Source organism: Narcine bancroftii, chromosome 4 (assembly GCF_036971445.1).
Source record: "Narcine bancroftii isolate sNarBan1 chromosome 4, sNarBan1.hap1, whole genome shotgun sequence".
Taxonomy (NCBI): domain Eukaryota; kingdom Metazoa; phylum Chordata; class Chondrichthyes; order Torpediniformes; family Narcinidae; genus Narcine; species Narcine bancroftii.
In genome coordinates this window covers 228,741,278-228,766,224 of record NC_091472.1, presented here as the reverse complement: position 1 = coordinate 228,766,224, position 24,947 = coordinate 228,741,278, and the positions used below count along the sequence as shown (strand labels likewise).

At 37.9% G+C, this 24,947-nt stretch overlaps 1 protein-coding gene across 2 annotated transcripts in view; it reads right to left on the bottom strand.

Annotated features, from left to right (window-relative positions):
• The window catches only part of LOC138761685 (bridging integrator 2-like), a 47,027-nt gene extending 39,822 nt beyond the window's left edge, over positions 1-7,205 (bottom strand). For both annotated transcript variants that reach the window (XM_069934256.1, XM_069934255.1), the window contains exon 1: positions 6,988-7,205. In XM_069934256.1, the coding sequence (XP_069790357.1) occupies positions 6,988-7,071 (84 nt within the window). In that variant the 5' untranslated portion in view covers positions 7,072-7,205. The remainder of the gene's footprint in view (positions 1-6,987) is intronic.
• Positions 7,206-24,947: the final 17,742 nt, after the last annotated feature.

Genomic DNA, 24,947 nt, shown 5'->3' with positions numbered 1-24,947 from the left:
TGAGTTTAGTGGAGGGGAGGGGTTGGAGGTAACCTCAGGGGTAACTTTCTTTATATACACAGAGGGTGGTGGCACATGGAATGGCTGTTGGAGGAAGGTTTAGGCAAGTACTTTTGCAATGTTTAATAAAATATTGAATAGATGCATGGATAGGATAGCCTGAGAGGAATATGGGCCAAACACAGACAGGTGGGTCCATAGTATAGGATAGTTTGGTCAGCTTGGGCAAGTTGAAGGTCTTTGACTGTATGACCCTAATTCCATGTGCAGACTCAAGATGCAATCCATACCATGCAAAGAGACATTGGTAGCCTGAACCTCCCAGAGGCCCGGTCATTCTCAGGGTGGTTCTGGTGAACCGATTGTTTCATTGAGGAGAACTTCAGCCAGAGATCCCAGAAATCAAATCAACTTACAGCCAGAAAAACATCAGGACTAAACTGAGTTGACAGGGCGATCAAGCGAATCCTGATCGCTGGAGGAGCCTTGGGAAATCAAGCTTGTGGAGGACCTTTGAAGGAGGATTTTGACCATTCTCACTTCCTTGAGCTTTGGTGGAGAAAATATATGTTTGAGTTTGACTTCTGCACAAACTGTAACATTGGTTTTATTCTCGGGCTTCTCACAGAAATATTTAGGGTCCTTAGTAATGAGCAATGCTGGGCGATGGCATTCAATTAGTGAGTACATGGGTTGGGAATTGAATAAAAGACCACTAGCTTGAACCTACTCCCTTATCAGTTCAACTTGGTCAAAGATCTCCCTCACATCAAGCAAGATGAATAAGGCAAGGTTATTCAAAGTGTCAGAGTCCTGTTTACTGCTGAGGAAGTATTGAAGCTTCTTAACAGCTTCTCCCTTTCACAAGGTGTGTTGGGTCCTTAACACCGAGCCAGGTAATTTTCCACTCAGATACGAAAGCAATCAGAAGGTCTAAAGGTTGAGTACAGAGGACTATGGACCTGTTGTTACATTCCTTGCCAAGAGACTTGACACAGAAGGTCCATAGGACAACCAACACTCCAATAAAACAGAAGGTGCTTACAAAGTCAACAGGTAGCATGATGATATCTAAAGGGCTTTTTATAGACAATCAGAAAGGTCTGTTGCTCTTGGGATCGTGTTTGAAGCTCAAATTGGTGCTTGCTTGTTTCTTGACCAAGAAGAAAGAAAGACTTGGCCAAACAAAGGTGATGACCAATGGACAGGGGCAGGCCTCTCAGCCATGAGGGCCAGGATGAACCACTATCTCAGTACCATTTCCCAGCACCATCCTTAAATCCCTTGTTTGCCATCAGATCTGAAGCTCTTTTGATCTCAGCGACTGAGCTCCATTCTTCCCAAGTGAGGGAAAACCCAAGGAGGTTAAACCCTAATTATCAGTGACTGCAAGATGTATTCATGCAGCTGATCCACTTGGTAGTGGACACAGTAAAGGGTGTGAGACCAGACATTCGCCCAGATGCATTACTAACGATCTGAGCTCCAGAACACGCTGGGACTCACCAAGCTGCTGCAGTACATTTACAACTCTGGCATTGGTTGGCTGGGGGTGGGGGGGGGGTCTAAAATGGGTAGGCCTACACAGTATATGGTGTGCTGTAGAGAAGAGGGATGTAGGAGTGCAGGTGCATATTACCTTTTGGAAGTGGCATCACAGATAGATAAGATGGTCAAAAGGGATTTCAGCACATTGGCCTTAATCAGCCAGAGTATTGAATACTGAAGTTGGGAAGTCATTTTGCAGTTGGATAAGACATTTGAGATGCCCCATTTGGAGCAATGTGTTCAATTTTGGTCACTGTTCTTTTGGAAAGATGTATCAAGTTGGAGTGAGTGTAGAGACGACTTACACGGATACTGCTGGGGGTTGACAGGCCTGCTCATGTTTGATCTTTCAAATTGCAAATCCTCACATTTAGTATTAGATTCCATCAACCATTCCTGCGCCCACCTGCCCAACCAATCAAGATCTTGTTGAAATTTTTGGCCACCGTCTTCATTATCAACATTAACATGGGTATTTTCATCTTAATCTCAGATGTAGATGACAAACAGCAATAGGCCTAGAACCAAAACCTATGATCCACCACTAGTCACAGGTCTCCAGTCTGAAAATCCCCCTTCCATCATCTTCGCCTGCTTTTTACCTTGAAGCCAATTTTTCTATCCATTCTGCTATCTTACCTTTGATCCTTTGGGATTTAACCTTCCAGAATAGCTGACCCTGAAGAACCTTATCATTGTCTAAATCTCTGTCCTCATTGACCTTCTTGGTCATACCTTCCAAAAACTCAATCAGATTAGTGAGACAAGACCATCTGGTACCTCACTCACTGAAGATGATAGAAACCCCAGGGCCCCAGCAATTTCTTCCCAGTGTCCGTTCACCAAGTTGGTCAGGCCCCGGGGATGAAGTTGGGGCTTGAGCCGACAACATTCTGCACGGGGACAAGAGTGGAAATTGATCCTCATCTTTCATCAGAGACCAAGGTTGTCATTACAAAATCTGCAAAAAGAGATTTCCACCTCAAAACTTTGACTGCCTAGTGGTTCGGCAGGAAGAGGAACAGATTATAAGAATAAAACCGAGAGCGTGGAACATTCCAGAACCACCCACAATGTTGTGCTGACCTATGTAAACCTACTCCACAACAATCTAAACCTTTGCTCCATCACACACACAACCCTTTATTTGTGCTTATGTAACCATATAAAATAACCATATAACCATTTACGGAGTGGAAACAGGCCATGTCTGCCCTTCGAGTCCACACCGGTTCACTAGAACAACTCCACTAGCTCAAACCTCCTGCTCTCCACCAATAACCCTCCAACCCCCTCACCTCCATGTACACATCCAACCTTCTCTTAAATAACAGAAGGGACTCTGACATAACTATCTCATTCAGAAGTTCATTCCATTCAGCCACCACTCACTGAGTGAAAATGCCACCTCTAATATTTCTCCTAAAGTGTTGCCCCCTTACCCTTAACTCATGGCCTCTTGTTCCAACCACCCCTGCCCTCAGGGAAAAGAGTCTGTTTATGTCTAGTCTCTCTATTCCTTTCATAATTTTAAATACCTCTATCAAGTCCCCTCTCAGTCGTCTACATTCCAGTAAATAATGTCCCAGTCTCCTTAATCTCTCCATGTAATCAAGATGCTGTAAGCCAGGCAACATCCTTGTAAACTTTCTCTGTACCCTCTCCACCTTATCTATATCCTTTCTATAATTCGGAGACCAGAACTGAGCACAGTACTCCAAATCTGGCCTCACCAATGCCTTAAACAGCTGCAGTATCACCTCCCAGCTCCTATACTATGATTTATGAAGGCCAGCATACCATATGCCTTCTTAACCATCCTGTCTACATGGGGATCCACCTTCAGTGAACTCTGTACCATAACCCCCATGTCCCTCTGCTCCTCTGCGTACCTCAATGCCCTCCCCTTAACTGTATATGTCCTATTCTGGTTATTTTTACTGAAATGCAACACCTCACACTTGTCTACATTGAATTCCTTCTGCCATCTTTCAGCCCACTCTTCCAAACAAACCAAATCCTTCTGTAATCCAAGAAAATCTACCTCACTATCTATCGCACCCCCTATTTTTGTATCATCAACATATTTGCTTACCCAGTTAACCACACGCTCCTCTAAATCATTAATATAAATGATAAACAACAAGGAACCCAGCACCAATCTCTGAGGCACCCTGCTTGTCACAGGCTTCCAACCTGACATACAGTTGTCCACCATGACTCTCTGCTGTCTATCTTCCAGCCACCTCTGAACCCATGTCACAATCTCTCTACTAATTCCTAGTGACTGAACCTTCCTTATTAACCTTCCATGTGGAACCTTATCAAAAGCCTTACTAAAATCCAAATAGATCACATCCACTGCTCTACCTTCATCCACCTTTTTTGTCACTTCTTCAAAAAACTCAACAAGGTTCGTCAAACAAACCCATGCTGGGTGCCTCTAATCAATCCCTGCCTATCCAGATATGTGAATATACCATCTAGAAACCCCTCATAACCTTCCCCACCACCTAAGTCAAACTTACTGGCCAATAATTACTTGGCCTACACCTAATGCCTTTTTTGAACAATGGAACTACATTTGCAACTCTCCAATCCTGTGGTACCACCCCTTCCTCCAGTGATCTTTGAAAAATCACTGTCAGTGCCCCCGCTATTTGTTCCCTGACCTCCCTTAAAGTCCTGGGAAAAATCCCATCAGGAACAGGAGACTTATCCACCTTAAGTGACCCTAGAAGCTCCAAAACCCTCGCTTTACTAATCCCTATCCTCTCCATAACTAAGCCCTTTGCCTCTCTTATCTTGTATAGCCCAATGTCCCTTTCTTTCATGAATATGGATGAGAAAAAATTGTTCAATATTTCTCCCATCTCATATGGTTCCTGACATAGTTCACCGTTCCATCATCCAGTGGACCTATTCTATCCTTAACCCTCCTTTTACTGTTCACATATCTGTAAAAACCCTTAGGATTCACCTTCGCCTTATTAGCTATGGACACCTCATACCTTCTTTTTGCCTTTCTAATATCTCTCTTAAGGTTCCTCCTGCAATCTAAGTAATGAGCATACATCTCCACAATCCCTTGTTTTTTTATATTTGGTATAGGCCTCCCTCTTGTCCCGAACCAACTTCTTAATTTCACCTGAAAACAATGGCTCCCTCAAACCTTTAGTCTTTCCTTTCAGCCTGACTGGAACATAAAGATCCCAGGCCCGATACATCAGTTACATTTCTATGGATGCTGAGCGGCCTGCTGAGTTTCACCAGCACTTTGGTTTATTCGCTGCAATCACAGCGCCTCCAGGCTTTGTTGTTTCCCTCATTTAGACATCCACGTCCTTGCTGTAATGTGATGACTAGGGCTGAACACAACACCCCAAGTATGAGAAATCTCATAGGAACTCTGCCAGGAAGCCAGTTCAGCAGAGAATCTAAAATTAACTTTGTGTGTAATGGATGGATATACTTCTCATTTAATTACTGACATATTTGATTAAAAAATAAACAGCTTTAAAATAAACCTCAACCTCTTCCTCAAAACGAGTACATTTTAACACAAATTTGGTTTTCACAAAGAAATTTATTTTTCCAGTAACACATAGAATGTCGGAGGGATTCAACAAGTCAGGCAGTATCTGTGGAAGACATTTAACAATCAATGTGCTGGCTCTGAACTCTTTATCAAGATATGGGCAGCCATTATCCTGGACTTGCTGCATTTGGATGAGGACTGCCTTGTTCACTGAGGACCCTGATCATGGAATTGAGCCTTGTGCAGTCATCAGTGACTATCCCCTACCCACGGATGCTACCTGGTCTGTGAGTCCCTCCAGCAGCTCCATTCTTGCTCAAGTCTCCAGCGTCTGCAGATTTTTGTGCCTCATTTTTGTTGATCCCTACAGAGGTAGATTGATGTGTCATTGGGACAGCTGAAAAATACCCCCCAGTGCAGGTTTTCCTCCCCTGTGCTCACTTCAAGCCTCTGTTAACTCATTGTTTCTCCAACGCCACCTGCTGTCCTCCTATTGTCTGTAAATGTGGCCACAAAACCATCAATCCCATTGTCCAAATTATTCACGTATGATGTGAAAAGAAGCAGTGCCAGCACTTAGCTCTGTGGAGCACCATTGGTCACTGGTAGCCCACCCGATTGCAGCGAGGCCTCTCTCTGCACTGCCAGAAAAGCTGAGCTGTCATTTGAAAGTGAAATAGGTTGAGTGGGAGGGGTGGTGGGGGGGCAGCACACTGGGTGCCCTTAGCAGGCACTGAGGGTCAATGCAGTTGACAGCCACCCATCCTGTGACTGGGATCTGACCCCAGGATGTCCCCACTTCTCTTGCTCGCTGCTCACCAACCAGAAAATGCTCTGGCTCCCACACCTGAGTGTCCCTATAGGGTGGGATGCAGCCAGACCAATTGCCCATGCTACCATTTGCACACCCACTCTACATCACCAGGCCACCACCGTCCACACACAGTCTGTCCGAATGCACCGACCATCCCACAAGCATCATTCGATCACGTAAAGAGCATCGACCATTGTGCCAAATCAACTGTCAAAAACGGAAATGGGGCAAACAGGTAATGACGGAAGATTCACAATTTGCACCACACTATCCCAGCACCAGTGACCCAGGTTCAAATCCCGCCACTGTCTGTGAGGAGTTCGCATGTTAATAGTTGCATGGGTTTTCTCCACACGCTCCAGTTTCCCCCACCTCCAAAAATGTACGGAGGTCGTCCGTATAATTGGGTGTTATTAGTCGACTGGTTTCATGGATCAAAGGAACTTCTACTGCGTTGAAATTAAAATGAAATTAAATTAAGAGAGGGGGTGGAAGGTCGGAGGGAAGAGGGGAAGCGAGTGGGGGGGAAACGAGTGGGGGTACAGGGGTGTGTGAGAGAGAGGGGAGGAGAGAGAGGTGAGAGGGCGAGGGAGAGAGAGGGAGTTGGAGAATGTGAAGGAGAAAAGCAGAAAGAGGGAGGAGAGGGGAGTAAGAGTGAGGGATAGAGAGAGAGAAAAGGGGCACAGTTAGCGAAGCGCTTAGGAAGACGTTGTAACAGAGGCAGTGACCTGGGTTCAAGGAGTTTGTATATTCAGCACCACTCCTCCCTCCACTGCACCACCTCAACTACCCAATATCTTGCATGATTTTCATCCGGGTGCTCCTTTCCTCCCGCCCTGCAGACACACACAGGTGGGGTCAGGAGGTTAATTAGTCATCACAGCCAGCACTGTCTGGAAGGACCTTCTACGTGCTAAAATTTAACAATTGAAAAGAATGAATCCAGAGTGAGGCACATAAACCCGAGGCAGTTTCGAAAGGCTTTCAAGTTGGAACCTCTCGCAGAAGCTAGACCGAGCAGAAAACAGGAAAAGCATGCCACAATTCAAGCCATGGAGATTTGAATGTCAGGAAAAGGATTGGTTACCATCTCCTGTGCTCTCAGGAACCTCTTCTGCATCTGTCTGGCCAACAGTCCGGCTCCGCCTGTTTTACCCGGAGACTCTGCCATTGCGCCTCTCCCTGCTCAGCTCTGACTCTTCGTATGCCTGTGATTCCTCTCACGTTGGCCCCCCGATCTACTCTCTGCCTGTGAGGAAGTGAGATGTTCAGACAGCCAGCCTGATCCACATCCGTCTCAGAGCTGAGCTGATAACTAGGTGAGAGAGAGAGGGGATCTGCCTGATGCCCCCCAGTGGTGCAGAGATAGAACACAGAAGCAAAGATTCACCCCAACCTGCCCCTTCTGACCACAGAGCCTTCCTGAACCAGCACCACAAAGATCTGCAGAATATCACAGGACATAAAGACACTTTGGCCCATCTAGTCTGTGCCATACTATAATTCTGTGACCTGTGCCTGGACTATTGCTCTCCAGGCACCTCCCATCCATGTACCTAACCAATGTTTTTTTTCCTAAATGAGGCACTGAGTTTCAGGGAATAGTTAAACATGTTAGGATGGTGGTTCCCAACTTGTGGGCTATAACTCTCTGTGTTTGCACATGGACGACTGAGATCTCCCGACACACACAGAACCGAGGATGTGGAAACTGGTGAAGAAACGTCTGGAACAGGGGGTCTCATTAAAATGGCTTGAGTCTTGATTTTGATTGGGAGTTTTTAATGTTCAGTGTACGCTTGCAGTGTTTTTAGTTCTTTAAAAATGTTAAATAAAATACTTTTAAATTAGATAAAGATGTGTTTCTTTCAGAGCTGTCTTTGACTTGAAAGTATTGCTCAGTCATTGCCACTAGTGGGCCATGGCATGTTAGGCCAGAAGCCAGATGGGCCTTAGACCAAAAAAGGTTGAGAACCATTGGGTTAGGACTTTATTCCCTAAAGTGTCAGAGAATGAGGGGAAATTTGATAGTGGTGTACAAAATTAGAAATGGTATCATTAGGGTAAACGCAAGCAGGCTTTCTCCACTGGGGTTGGGTGAGGTGAGAACTAGAAGACATGTGCTGAGGGTGAAGGGTGAAATGCTTAAAGGGTACATTGGAGGGAACTTCTTCATGCAAGGAGTGGGTTGAGCTGCCAGTTGAAGTGGTGACTGTAGGCTCCATTTTGACATTTAAGAAAAATATGGATAGGTACACAGATGGGAGGGGTATGGAGGGATATTGTCTGGGTGCAGGTCAATGGCAGGTGGTAGAGTGATATGTTAGCATGAACTAGATTGATCGAAGGGCCTGTTTTTGTGCTGCAGTATTCTATCCTATTATTGTCACATACTAATACTCAACATGCATTAAAACACAATATTTGTCAACTCTGCCTTAAAGACACACTGTGGCTGACAAGGGAGATCAAAGCCAACGTAAAAGCAAAAGAGAGAGCAAAAAAGAGTTGGGAAGATGTTGGAGTCGATTGTCAAAGATGAGTTTATGAAGTACTTGGAGGCACATGACAGGATAGGCTGTGGTTCCCTTCCAGGTATATCTTGCTTGACAAACCTATTAGAATTCCAGGGTTGGCATCAAGGGTGGGCATCCACAGGCATTGTCCCCAAACAAGATGCTGTGTCCTCTCCATATAGTCATGGACATCCCTGACCATCAGACCTGCCCCTACTCCCTTCCTGCATCAGTAGCATCTAGGCTGATGCACGCTAGTGGCTCCCGCCTCCTGCAGTGTCACTAGTGTGCATCAAGCAACAGTAGCATCTAGTGATGCTTGATGCCATAAAAACAATGTCCTCGTGCCCCACGTTGGAGGGACAGATGGTGTTCACGACAGGTAAGTTACACCCAACACCCTCCCCCACATTGATAGGTCCCTGCCAGCATCCACCCCTCCCCCCTGCCCCCCCACATTGACAGGTTCATGCCAGCACTCCCCTCTCATCATCAGGTCACTGCCAGCACCACCCTCCCCCCCGATGACAGGACCCTGCCAGCGCCACCCTCCCTTTGACAGAGCACCGATGACATGGGGATTACTCAAATGGTATGTGAGTGGAAAGAAAAAGGTTGAGAACCACTGGTTGAGAGGGAATATGAGCCAGATACAGAGAGGTGGGATGAATGTGAGTGGGACATTTTGGTTGGCAAATTGGGCCAAAATGCCTATTTCTGCATTGTGTGAATATATTACTCCATGATTCCAAAATGAATTTTCGGATAGCGAAACAGGAAGATACTACATTCTGCAGACTGGGTGATTCCATCCCCCAACAGATACATCCTCTTGTAGCCCTTCTTGGTATCAGTGCCTCCCACTTTTTCACGTGACTGCCATGTAACTTCAGTTAACCTCCGCACAAGTTCATGTCTAATATTTAGTGGGTGACTTCATCAGTATTTTTTACTTGGTTCTTCATGATTTGGACCTACTTGTGGTTTTGGGGGGAATGGGCGGGGTCTACATCCAAGTGTGCCTCACAACTTGTGTTTCCAGTCACCAACATTTCCAACTTCTCAACCTTTCATAGAGAGACATGTGTGCCCTTGGCCTCATGCGTTGCCAAATGGAATCTTGAGGAACAACACATCATATTCCTCCAGGATATCAGCATAAAGCTGTCAGCATGAACATCGATGTTTCTCATTTTAGGTAACCCCCATCTGATTGGACTCTTTCCATTTCTTCACTATCCACTCTCGATCTTACTTTTCTCTCTAAATCTTCTCCCCACACCCCCAGTAGTCTCTCCCTATATCTGTGTCTCTGCCTCCCCCATCTTCTGTCCAAATTCCTATCATCACTTGGCTCCTCACCTTTATTCCCCCTCCCCCCCGACTCCTGAGTATACACTAATACTACTTTCTACTTTGGTCTTGATAAAGGGTCCCCCACATCAAAGGTTGACCATCCATGAATGCTGCCTTACCCATTGCATTCCTCCATCAGATAAAGGCCCTAAACATTGACTGATCATTTCCACCCATGGATGCTCCATGACCCTCTGAGTTCATTCAGTAGATGGAGTCCCCAACCCAACTATTGATTGACCCCTGTTTCTCCTCTTCCTTCTACCTCTGTCTTTTTTCCTCCAGCTCCTTTGCTTCCCTTCTTTCTCCTATCAGAGAGCTAACCTTCTTAGCCCTCTGCCCTCTAGCCTATCACTTCTCAGCTTCTTCTTCTTCTCCCAAGCCACCAATGTCCTCCTATTAACTCTTACCAGCATGTGTTCTTCCCTCTTCCCCTTCCCGTTCCTCCCTCCTCTCCTCTCCTCTTGCTTCGTCCTCTCCCCACCTTTATATTCAGGAAACTACAAGTCTTTTCTGATTCCTGACAAAGGGCTCAGGACCAATACGTTGGTTAGCTTTTACTTCTTAAGGATGCTGTGTGTACAGTTGTGAACACTTATGATCACTGTGCTGTAGGAAAGATGTTAAGGGTTTACAAGAATGTTGTAAGAACTTGGCGGACAGTGTTACGAGTCCAGAAGACCCCAACACCCAGCAGCAATAGATATTCACCAAGACAAATGGTTACTTCAACAAAAGTTGTTTTTAATGATCTTAACTAACCTAACTTAACCCCCTACTAATTCTAAGTGCACTTGTATGTAATGTGCATGTAAGTTCAGAAAGGTTCTTAGATTCACAGTCCAATCTCACTTCTCATTCCTCCAAGTTCACTGGTTGCAAGTAATTCTTATACTGTGCACAGAATTTAACATTTATAAAGTTCACCAAGCTTTGGGGCTTGAAAGGTACCACTCAGGAAGATTCTTGTCAGTTTTCAGAGAGAGATTCGTTGTACACTGACACCCACAACGGATTCCTTTTTTAATCAGCCACTTCAGTGTCTTGCCGAAGAAACTTGCCCCCTCAGGTTTCTCCAGATCTCTTTCCTTCAGATCATCACAGAGTTCCTTTTTGTTTCCCTTATTCCAAGTGAAACATTAGACAGCCAATCCTCGGGGGGTATGGCAAGATGGCGAAGGAAGTGGATGTGAAATTCCATCTCTCCCCAGCTGAACAATTAATACCTGAAATTTAATGATAGTTAGGTTTATTAAATTATTTCTGATAAAATTTTGAGTTTTAACAGTCATAATGAAAGGTACTAAAGTTCAAACTACAAAAAAGACACAGTTTAAAAGAGCAGAAAGTGCAGAAGAACTGAGGCCTACCTCGTCGAGTGATCCTCAGAGGTCGATTATGGAGCACCTGAAGCTTCAGAAAATGACCCAGGCGAAGGTATCTATTACGCCGGCACCTTACTCACATCCTCCGACGCAAGATGGCACCGGTACGACAAGCCACCCATTGGAGAAGGGGGGGCCCACTCGCAACTCCAATCACGTCCACGGGGACACGGGGCCTCACGGAGGTGAGGGTTCTACTCCCGATCATGGACGCGAGCACATCGGACTAGCTGCTGATGAGCCGAGTCCGACCGCTAAGGCAGAGGACCTGCGTTACGAGGCCCTTCCCAATCTGGGCATGCGTGAAGAGTCGCACATGTGCACTACTCCTGATCGGGCCCAGGCTGTTGGGATTTGGCCCTACTTGGGAGGGGATGCAGACCTGTTAGGGTAGCCCGGGCCGAAGTCGTGGCCCTGGAGATTGAAGAAGAGTCAATTAAAGAAGCAGAAGAGGAAACAGCAGCAATTCTATGTGGAGCCAGAATTCTTCAAGGTAGGCCTCAAAAATCTAAAAAAAACTTCAAGAATTAAATCACCTACTTTGCAAGTGGAGGATGACACTACTTTGTCTGTCTCAGAAGAGTTTATGCGTCGGATGAATAATATGGCAACTCAGGTCAAGCAGGGATTTAAAGAAAATAAACTTCAATTGACTGAATTAAGAGAAGAGGTGTCATCAACTAGACAAGATGTTGCTAAATGTTTGAGAGCAGTGGATGTGGTGCAGGATGAATTTAAGGATATTAAATGGGTGTTTCGTGACTGTACTGATACTATGGATTGATACACTGAAAGAATGGATTATTTTGAACATTGTCTTATAGATTGGAATCTTCAAAAGCGTGAATTTCTGAAGAAAATTTACTCGTTGGAAAATCAAAATAGATGTAATAATGTTAAAATAGTGGGTTTGCCAGAGGATATTGAAGGTACAGATCCGGTGAAGTTTTTTCGGAAATGGATTCCAGAGGTGTTGGGAAAATATGCTTTTCCAGAAGAATTGGAATTGGATAGAGCACATAGGGCGATACGACGGAAGCCTTTTCCAGATCAACCACCACAAGCTGTCCTTATTTGTTGTTTACTGTATCAGGATCGCAAGATAATTTTGCGTCTGGCAGTACAGAAGGCTCAACAGAATCAGGGTCCTAAGGTGGTTCAGGGTAACAGAATCTTTTTTAATGCAGATTTTAGTCAAGATGTGATAAGAAGATGTAAAGAATTTAATCCAGCTAAAGCTGTGCTATGGAAGAAGGGTTATAGGTTTGCGTTTAGATATCCTGCTGTGTTGAAGGTGTTTTATGGTAATTTTCAGGCTCAGTTTTTCGATGATGAAACTGAAGCTTTGACTCTTGCTAATTCTTTGCCAAATAACCCACAGAGTTTTAAGTTGCAGAAACAACCGAAATTGCAGGGATCTCCGAAGCGGAATGGGAATGGGAATGGTAATTGTAGGAAGAAAGTCATGGAACAACATCTGACTCAGAGCAGAGATGATGATAAACTTGTTGGTGCTGGTGTTGTTGGTGTTGAAGATCAACCGACTGGTGTTATGGGTGTCGAGGACTGAATTTATTAATGTTCTTTAGGGTTTTTCGAGATATATGAATGTCAGCTGGGGAGGGGGTGGATGGCTCTGTGCCTTCGGAAGTCATCTGCCACTAGTGGTTTAGACATGCCCGGTCCATGGAGGGGGGCACCACTTCGGTGTTTTATTTAAGGGGGGGATTAGGGTTTTTTTCCCTTTTTTGGGGTAGATTTATAGAGAGAGGGAGCGGATGGGTTTTTTTGGTTTTTTTTAGTTTTTTTGCTTTCTTGGAGCTTATATTATTGTGTAGGTTGGTTGTGTTGGGTGTTATTTGTTAAGGTAAAATGAGTAAATTGAATTTTGCAGCATTTAATGTTAAAGGGATGAACCATCCGATAAAGAGGAAATGTGTATTGGATTGCATTAAGAAGATGAAGGTGGATATTGCCTTTTTACAGGAGACTCATTTGACAGAAAAGGAACATTTGAAACTGAAATGTGATTGGGTTGGACATGTTTTGACATCCTTGTTTAACTCCAAAGCTAGGGGAGTAGCAATTTTGATTCATAAAAAGGTGTCTTTTGTTTTAGAATCTTTTTCTGAGAATGCTGGAAGAGTTTTGAAAGTTAACTGTAAATTGTTTACGGAAGCCTGGACTTTAATGAATCTGTGTGCATCAAATGAAGATGATGTACAATTTGTTACAGATGCTTTTTTATATTTGAATCAGTCAAATCAGAACATCATGGTTGGAGGGGATTTTAATTGTTGTTAGGATCCACTATTGGATAAATCTCCAAAAATTGTGAAGAAAACTAAGATGGCAAAAAGAATAATTGAGTTGATGGGGGATTTAAATTTGGTTGAAATATGGCGACGAATGAATCCGACTGAGAAAGATTACTCCTTTTATTCTGCACATCATGAATCATTCTCAAGAATAGATTTTTTTTGGTATCAGCAAGGTAGGATTGAACAAGCGGAATATAAGAGTAGAATTTTGTCAAACCATTCATTGTTGTTGATTTCTTGTGAGGTTGCTGAGAAGGTGGGAGTAAATTGTCATTGGAGATTTAATGAGATGTTGTTAAAAAGGCCTGAGTTTATCTTGTATTTGAGAAATCAGATTAAGTTTTTTTTTTAGAAACAAATGAGGGATCTGTTCAGAGTAGATTTACGTTGTGAGATGCTCTAAAAGCATATTTACAAGGTCAAATTATTAGTTATGCAGTCAAAGTGAAAAAGCAATATAAGGCGAAACTTTTGCAGTTAGAAAAAGAAATTGCAGTGTTGGAAAAAAAACATTTCAGAATAATGCAACAGAAGAGAACAAAACAGTTATCTAATTTGAAGCTTCGTTACAAAACAAAGCAAACATTATTATGAGAGATTAATTTTGAGATCAAAGTAGCGTTATTATGAGTTAGGGGGAAAAGGCACATAAGGTATTGGTTTGGCAGTTGAAGACTGATCAAGTTTCTAGAACAATTAATGCAGTTTGAGGAAATTCAGGAATTACTTATAAACCACAGGAGATTAATGAGGAATTCCATGTTTTTTTTTACAGGGATTTGTATGCATCTGAAGGGACTGCAGATATGGAGCAGATTGATTCTTTTTTGTTACATTTGAATTTATCTTTATTGGATGAGAAGGACATAAAATCATTAAATAGTCCATTTACTGATTTTGAACTTAAGGAGGTATTACAATCTATTCCAAGTGGAAAATCACCTGGGAAGGACAGCTTTACGACAGAATTTTATAAATAATTCCATGATTTGTTCTTTCTGGTGCATATGGATGTACTTAAACAAGCTACAGACACAGATTTATTTCCTGAGTCATTTTCAAAGGAATTGATAATGGTTATACCAAAGAAAGACAGAGACCCATTAAAGGTTGCATCATATAGACCTATATCTTTGTTGAATGTAGATTACAAAATTGTAGCAGAAGTTTTAGCAAATAGGATGGCTAATTTTTAACCAAAATTAGTACATATAGATCAGGCAGGATTTATTAAGAATAGGTATTCGGCTGATAATATTACTAAACTGATTACAATAATCAATGCATCAAGACAGCAACTCATCCAACCAATGGTACTTGAGCTAGACGCTGAAAAGGCTTTTGACCGTGTTGAGTGGAAATTTTTATTTAAGGTCCTGGGAAGTATTAAACTTGGTCCACTCTTTATTGGTTAGGTTAAGGCATTATATACTGTTCTAATCATTCTGCTTGGTTGATGATGATGGACAGGTTTCACAGGTCTTTAATTTGTTTAGATCAACTTGACAGGGCTGTCCATTGTCACCAGCTTTATTTGCATTGGTTATTGAACCTTTGGCTCAAGCAATTAGACAGAATGTGAATATTAAGGGAATTATAATTGGTTAACGGGAGTTTAAGATTAACTTATTTGCGGATGATGTGTTGATATATTTGTCTCAACCTAAGAATTCTTTAAATCCTTTACAGGATCTACTAAAATATTATGGATCAATATCAGGCTATAAGGTAAATTGGGATAAAAGTGAGATACTACCAATATCTGATGGAGATTATTTGCATTATATGCAAATTACTAAATTTAAATGTTAGGACAAGATTAAGTATTTGGGTGTAATTGTAGATAAAGAGTACCAAAACTTATATGGACTAAATTATTTACCATTGTTAAATAAGATTAAGTCTGATTTGAGTAGATGGAAAGATTTTCCATTTACATTAATTGGCTAAAACATTGCTTGTGTTAAAATGAATATATATCCATTTATTCAATATTTGTTTCAATCTAGTCCCATACCGGGGAAGATTTAAAGGAATTAAATAAAGTGATATGTTTGTTTTTATGGAAAGGTAAATTACCTAGAATATCTATGCAAAAATTGACATGGAAGTATGATTTGTGTGGTCTACAACTGCCACACTTCCAAAATTACTATCAAGCTGCACAGTTAAAGTTTATTAATAGATTGTTTGACATTGATCAACCACCGATGTGGGCTAATGTGGAAATGGATCAGGTACAAGAAAGATTAGTTCAGCACTTTATCTATAAATGGAATCCTTTGCTCCTACAATAACATAAATGACCAGTATTGAACCATGTGTTGAGGGTATGGAATAAGTGGAATCAATGTATAGGATCAAAATATCTCACTTTTATCCCAATTTACCTTATAGCCTGACATAATATTTTAGTAGATCCTGTAAAGGATCTAAAGAATTCTTAGGTTGAGACAAATATATCAACACATCATCTGCAAATAAGTTAATTTTATACTCCCATTAACCAATTGTAATTCCCTTAATATTCACATTCCATCTAATTGCTTGAGCTAAAGGTTCTATAACCAATGCAAATAAGACTGGTGACAATGGACAGCCCTGTCTAGTTGATCTAAACAAATTAAAGACATGCGAAACCTGTTTTCAGTTAAAACCCCACTGTATCAGAATCAATTATTTCAATTTTCTATGTATAACCCTTACTTGAAGGTTTGGGATTCAAAGGGATTGGTATTAGTGGAAGATATTTTTGAAGCAGGTTCATTTCTTTAATTTGATAGACTTAGAGAGAAGTTTGATATATCACAGAATACGTTATTTACTTATTATCAAGTACATGACTTGTTAATGAAGTGTTTTGGGCGAGAATTAATATTACCAAGCCAATCAAAGTTTGAGAAATTAGTTATGGATAAGGGAAAGAAAGGGCTTTCAGAAATGTTTTTGTTGTTACGAGCAACTATGAAAATGGTAGATGTCTTTAGAATAAGGGATAAATGGGAGCAAGAGTTAGCTATTCCTATTTCTCAGCAAGAATGGTCTGATTTGTGCTTGGATAGTGTTACAAAATTAATTAATGTATGTTATAGTTTAGTTAATTATAATTTTTTACATCAGTTATATCTAACCCTTGAAAAATTAGAGAGATATGGTTTTAGTGAGTCTGATTTATGTTTTCTTTTTTAAATTTTTAAAAAATTTTGCACACTACGAACCATATTAACCAAAATACACACAAAATACACACAAACATTTCCCTCTTGAATATACACAGTGTCATTTTCTCCCCTTTTTACCCCCTCCCTTCCCTCCCTCCTTCCCACCCCCTACAAACCCATTAAACATTCAACATATACAATACAATAAACCCATTAAACAATGTCATCACACAATGAAAATAAACAAGAAATTTGTGCCATCTACTTTTATACACTGGGTCAGTTCATTTCGTCTTCTTCTTATTCTATCATTTTAGGGGGTGGAGGTCCACGGTAGATCCTTTCTGTTGTGTTCCATGTACAGTTCCCAAATTTGTTCAAAGAATCTGAATATATTCTTTTTAAATTATATGTTATTTTTTTCCAATGGAATATATTTATTCATTTCTATGTACCATTGCTGTACTCTCAGGCTCTCTTCTGATTTCCAAGTTGACATTTTATATTTTTTAGCTACAGCTAAAGCTATCATAATAAATCTTTTTTGAGCTTCATCCAGTTTGAGGCCTTATTCTTTACTTCTTATATTATTTAGAAGAAAGATCTCTGGTGATTTGTGTTTTTGATGTGGGAATGAGATAGGTACTTTTGTGCATTCAGTGTGGGAATGTATAAAGGTTAAACCTTTTTTGGAGAAAGTTATTAAATTTTTGTGACATTTGTTTCAAACCAAATTATATATGGATCCATGGATGTGTTTATTGGGTTATATGAATCCAATTAGAGCACTTTTGGAAAAACCTCAAATTGCATTTATTTGATTGGGTTTGGCTGTGGCGAGAAAATGTATAGCTGTAACCTAGAAAAAAGATGTTGAGTTAAGCATACAAAGATGGCACAAAGAAATTCAACATGTTTGTATTTAGAGAAGATAATGTATAATTTATGAAATAATTATTCTTTTTTTGTTAAAATGTGGACTTTGTATTTGGAATGTATGGATTTAGATGTAAAGTGGATGCTTTATTTGTTTTTTAAGACATAGATTGACACATCGCTACTTAACCTATTTTGATTTTGTATAAACATTTTTTTAGATATAATCTCCAGGAAGGGGGTTTGTAAGGGGTGAAATGGTTGGGAGGGGGAGTTATAGGGGATAGATTTAGTTTTATTATATGTTTTATGTTTGTACTTTGTAAAACTTTAAATAAATTTTTCCAAAAAAAAGACAGCCAGTCCTCCCCTCTTACATGAACTATAAGGGCTTTGACCAGGCTGAACTAAGCACTCACAATCCATCTTCCAAATGCTAGCTTGTCCTGTTCCAGTTCCAGTTGCTGCTGTTGACTGTAAAACTGTAGAACTGATCTCTGTCTCACTCTCACACACAGAGAGAAAGCCTGTTTTACTCTCTCTACTTGCAAAACCACATGACCCTCCAAGAAAATCAAGTTCCACTCCAGACAGAGTGTGGCTCCAACAAGTTCTTTCATCTGTTGCCTTTTTGTAAACAACAATCCATTAGTGAACTCTCTTGGGCACTCTCTAAAGTTTTTGCAAAGACTGTTGGCATGGTTCAATACTGGTAATTTATGTCATTGTAGGAGCAAAGGATTCCACTTCTAGATAAAGTGCTGAACTAATCTTTCTTATCCAATATTACAATGTTAACATATATATGTCAAAAATATATAAAGAAAAAAGTAAGAAAATTAAACTAAAGCACACTACTAAAACAAAAAACAAAAAAAACCCTACCCCCCAACCTAATCTAATCCAGGTAACTTGTCCAAATCTATTATAAAATACATGGCTACATATTAATTTGGATTGCTTCAGATGGCACACAAGGATCCCAAAAATATCATTCCAAAAACTATTTTTCATTCAGCGAAAACTCACTGGTCAGGAGGATTCAAAATAAAAGATTATAGTTTTAGTCTCATTATTCTAACATTCGGCCCCCAAATTTATAGAAATACAGAATATTTTCCCCTTAAATTATAAGTATTTTTTTTCTAAAGGAATACAACTTGGAATCTCTGTATTCAATCTTTCTAATGTTAACGAAACATCAAATTTCCATGCAACAGCAATACATTTCCTTGCTATTACTAAGGCTAACTTAACAAATTTCAATTGAGAGACTGACAAAGGTAATTTAGGAGTAATACTTTCAAAATCTCCTAACAACAATAGTTCAGGATTTAATAGAAAAGTAACACCAGAAGTTCATTGTAGAAACTTACTAACGGAAACCCAAAAAGAATTAGCCTTCAAACAAGACCAAGTAGAATGAAAGAGAGTTCCAACTTGTTTCCACCACTAAAACATTGATCTGATATATTCATTCTCCATCTATTCAATTTCTGAGGTGTAACATACAATTGATATGAAAAATTATAGTGAAGAAATCTGTATCTTAAATTAATAGTATTAGGCATAACTTCTTTACCTAAATCTTGCTAGACCTGTTGATCTATTGTTGTATCTAAATCTTGTTCCCCTCTTTCTTTTGAATTAAACAAACCTACTTTAGGTGTTTGTTCTTGTAACAAGATGTATGCTATTGATAGTCATTCCATCCACTATAATTTGTTCTAAATTCATAAGATTTTAAAAAAATCATGTCATATCCTAATTTCTCTCTTAAATAAGCTCTTAATTGAAAATAACCAAATAATGTGTTACAAGGAATATCATATTTAATTTTTAATTGGTCAAAAGACATCAATCTATCATTATCTCCCAATTTGGAAATTCCTTTATTATTCCAAATATTTAAAAAAGATGATTTTTTGAGAAAATTAATAAAAGGATCAATGAATGGCATTTTTAATGATAAAAGATTTCCATCATTACTAACTCAACTTTATTCCAAATATGAAGCAAATGTTTTAATATCAGAGCATTGTTATCCATTGTTATTAATTTTGGCTCCCATTTATAAATAAACTCTTCTGATATAGTTTCTCCAATTTTATTTAATTCAGTTTCAACCCAAGATGGTTTAGTTTTAACAAACAAAGAAACTAAAAATCTTAATTGTGCAGTCTTATAATAATTCTTGAAATTAGGAAGTTGTAGTCCTCCTAATTCATATTTCCATGCTAACTTTTCTAATAATTTTCACACCATTTTTCCTTTTCAAAGAAATTTCTCAACTTATTTATTTAAATCTTGAAAAACATTTTGAGGTTTAGAAATAGGGATAGGTAAAGTTTGAAATAAATATTGAATTCTTGGAAAAATATTCATTTTAATACAATTAACTCTCCCAATTACTGTTATAGGCAAATTCACCCATTTCTTTAAATCATCTATCTTCTTAAATATTGGAATATAATTTAATTTATTTTTTTTCAAATTGTTCTCAATACATATACCTAAATATTTAATCTTATTTGTCCATTTAAATTGAATTTATTTTCGACAATGTGAATAGTCTCCTTGCACTAGTTCCATTACTTTACTTTTATCCCAGTTTATTTTATATCCTGAAACTTTCCCATATTCTAACAACTGACTATAAATTCTTGGTAATGATAATTGTGATTGAGTTAAATAAACTAATACATCATCAGCAAATAAACTAATTTTATGTTAAGTCTGATTTATTACAAACACTTTCAACTGTTGATCATCTCGACTCTTTTGTGCAAGTGGCTCTATAGCTAAAGTAAACAAAGCTGGTGATAATGGACATCCTTGCCTACTTGATCTGGTTACATTAAAAGATTGAGACATCTACCCATTTGTTATTACCTTAGCTTTAGGATTTCTATATAATGCCTTAATCCAATTTATAAAATTCAAACCAAAACCAAATATACTCAAGACCTTAAATAAAAAATCCCATTCTGACCTATTAAAAGTTTGTTTCTGCATCTAAAGCCACTATTACACTCAAATCATTTTTCCTTTGTCCTAAATGAATTATACTTAATAACCTTACTATATTTTCTGAAGTTTGTCTGTTTTTAACAAAATCTGTCTGGTCCATATTTATTAATTCAGGAAGATAATCATTAATCCTATTTGCTAACACTTTTGCTATACTTTTAGAATCAATGTTTAGTAATGATATAGGTAATATGAAGCTGGTTTTAATGGATCTCTAACTTTTTTTTAGGAATAAATGTAATTATCCCTGTAGAAAACATTTCTGAAAGATAATTCAGTTCAAAGGCTTCATAAATAAAGGAATCAATAAATCTTTAAATTCTTCATGGAATTCAACTGGAATCCGTCTTCTCCTGGATATTTATTATTTTGTGAACAATTAAGTGCATTATAAACCTCTTGTTCAGTAAGGAAACTAAGTAATCTTTACCTTTTTCAGTTAAACTTGGTAATACCATTTGTGACAAATATTAATCTGTAGCCTCCTCATCATGTAATGATTCAGATGTATATAGCTTTCCATAAAATTCCTTAAATACATCATTTAATTTTTGTGGTTTAAATGTAACTTCATTATTATTGTTGTATTGCATTAGTTGCTTGAGAGAATTGTTCTGCTTTTAATTGCCAAGCTAAAACTTTGAGATTGTTCTCGTAATTCATAATATTTCTGCTTAGACTGTAGTATCATTTTCTGTTCTATATGTTAACATTAAGTTATATTGTAATTTCTTATTAATTAAACTTTTATATTTATTCTCAGATGAATTTTGAATTTCTTTTTCCAATGTTGTTATTTTCTTTTCTAATTTATTGATATCCTTCATATACTCCTTTTTAAGTTTTGAAATGTAACTTATAATTTGTCCTCTTAAATAAGCATCCCAAATAATAAACATATCTTCTGTTGAATGTAAATTTGTGTCACAAAATAATTCTATATGTTGTCTTATAAAACGACAAAAAGTCTACCTTTTTCAATAATAAAGAATGTCATCTGCATCTGTACACTGAGTGTTGTTTTTCAGCAAATTCTAATTCAATCATCAATGGAGAATTGTCAGATAATATTCTTGTTTTATAATCAATATTTAGAACTTTTGTTTGATTTTGAGCTGAATGCAAAAAAAATTAATTCTAGAACATGTATCAAATCTGATGGAATAAAAGGAGTAATCCCTATCTCTAGGATGCATCTTCCTCCATATATCAAGTAAATTCAAATTTTTCATTAATGATAACAATATTTTAGCCACTTTTGATTTAACTATATTTCTTGATGATTTATCTAACAAAGGAACTAAACAAAAATTCAAATCACCATCTACTAAAACATTTTCTTTTACATCTGCTAAATTCAAAAAATTATCTTGTATAAATTTCTGATTTTTATATTTGGAGTGTATATATTTAACTAAATCAACTCCTCAGAAAATATTTGACTATTTTCCATTACATATCTTCTTGCTGGATCTGTAATTACACTTTGAATTTTAACTGGTAAGGTTCTCTTAAAAATAAAATTGCTACCCCTCTAGCTTTAGAATTAAATGTAGAACAAATTACCTGGCCTACCCAATCTCTTTTCAATTTCAAGTGTACATTTCAGTTAAATGAGACTCCTGTAAAAAAGCAATATCTACTCCCATTGTCTTAATATGAGGTAAAATCTTTTTTTATGGACTCATTAATCCTGTTAATATTAAAACTCAAAGTCTTTTATTTTTGAATATTTTATTTATTAGTACCTACATACATTTCAAATTAACTTGCTATAAAATTACAAAATAGATACTAAATAATTTTCAATTTTCACCTCCCACCACCCACCAACCCTAAGCCCTACAGATAGAAAAAAAATAGAAAAAAAGAAAAGAAAGAACACATTCATTGTAATAGTTATATAACCACATTAATAATACCATAATATTTCTTGATGAAAATACCATTTCCAAGGGGGAAATTGGATAAGAAGGTCTGGATTAGTCTATATTCATGAATCTCATATAAGGCTCTCATATTTGACAAAATTTATTATAATCATCTCTCATATTATGTAATTTATTCTAATGGGAGACAATATTTTATTTCATTAAACCATTCTTCTATTTTAACATTATTTTCCAATTTCCACATTTTAGCTACACACTTTCTCGCCATTGCTGTTGCTAAACTTAAAAATCTCTTTTTATATTTATATAATTCCAACTTAATATCTTCATCATATATATTGCCAAACATAAAAATTCTTGGATCTTATTTAACCTTCACTTTTAATATCTTCTCTAAAATAACACATCATTTACCTTTTCACATGACCATACTGAATGCAAAAAATTACCAACAAATTTATTTTTTTACTGAATCTTTATTATTTTCCATAAAAAACTTAATTTGGTTCTGTACAAAATCACAAAAATCTCTCCTTTTCATCAATACCTTATTTAATCTCCACATATATCCACTAATTTTATCTTCTTCAGATACTATTGACAGTAACAAAGGAGAATGATCTGAGATAGTACATGCCAAATATTACACCTGTTGTACTCTAGATTGAACTTGAGCTGCCAATAAAAACATGTCAATTTGTGAATATGTCTAATGTCAAAGGAATAAAATTAATAATCCCTTTCATTCATATGCATTTTCCTCCAAATATCTTTCAGTCTCATATCTACCATTAATTCTTTTACTTCTTTATACACTTTACTATCTCTTACATATTTTCCTGATCTATCTATTTTCAAATTTAATGTCAAATTAAAATCTCCTTCCACCAAAATTTTACCATTAGCATTTGATAATTTCATAAAAGCTTGCATAAAATTATTATCTTCATATTTGGAGCATATAAATTCAATAAAGTCCAGTTTTCTGAGTATATTTGACATTCTACCATAACATACCTTCCTGCCATGTCCTTTTCTACATTTAAAATTTTTACTGTTAGATTTTTATTTCTCCTTGCGCCTTTGGTTTGAATGAGGCTGCCACTACTTTACCCACCCAATTCCTTTGTAATTTATCTAATTCCTTCTCCACTAAATGCATTTCTTGTAGAAAAGCTATATCTATATTCTTTTTTCATAAATACCAATTTTTTAATGTTTTATTTGGTTTTGTATCTCATTAACATTAAAGCTCATAAAATTAATCTTCCCAATCATTTTCAGTAAATTAACCCCTTATTCATCCAGCCTTCATCGCCCAAGTCCCCCCTTTAACATAATAAAGGCATTATTCTTCATTGGATCTATTGTACAAAAAAATGTGTAGAAAAAAGAAAAGTTGTGACTTAAAAGACATACTATTTTTATTACCCTTATTTATAGGAGTAGGAGACCAACCTACACCTGTACACATGATTTGGTGACAGCCAGCACACATTCTTATACTGACTAACATTTACATACATCATCAATACTTAATTACCTATTAATATTATTTTTAACTCCCTACCCATATAATTATAGAAAAGTAAAATAAACACACAATCTTCCATCAAACCAAAGAGTATACCTCTTCTTCCCTTACTGCCCATCTTAGCAGGCAAAGATTCAGCAAAAGCTTTGGCTTCATCAGGATCTGAAAAATAATTATGCTTATCATCAAGAAAAATTTTAAATACAGCAGGATATCTCAAAATAAATGCATATACCTTCTTCCACAAAACATTTTTAACTACATCAAATTCCTTTCTCTTTTTCAACAGTTCAAAACTTATATCCAGGTAAAAGAATATCTTGTTTCCATTGTAGATCATTGGAGCTTGCCTTGTTTTCACTTGTTTTACTACTAATTCCAACACTTTCTCTCTCACCTCATAGTGAAGGAAATTAACCAATATTGGATGAAGATTTTGACCTTCTTGTGATTTTGGTCTTAAAGCTCTATGCACTCTTTCAATTTCAGTGTCTCCGTTAAATTCTTCCATTCCCAGTACTTGTGGTATCAAAGTTTGTAAAAAAATTTCATCATATCCTAACCTTCATCACGTTCCCTCAGCCCTACAATCTTGATGTTATTTCTTCTACTGCAATTTTCTTCTAACTAAGCTGGTCCTTCATTATTTTTGATTCCGTTTGCAAATTTTTCACCTGCTCTTTTAATTGCTGTATTTCAAATTTATTTCCTTTTATTTTTTCTTCCATAGCTTCTCCCATTTGCTTTACAGTTTTCTGCACCTGACCAGTCACATCTCTGGTTTCTGTCACTTTATCAGTTATGACTTTAAGAATCTGTTGCAGTGATTCTTCGAGAGATCGCTGCAGATTACCCACATACATTTTGACCTCCGAAGCCAATAATAAAGTTTCTTTACCAACCTCTCTGATTCCTTGTTCTGTGTCCGATTCAACTTCTACCTCTATCAGTTCTTCACTTGGTCCTCCCCCGGAGT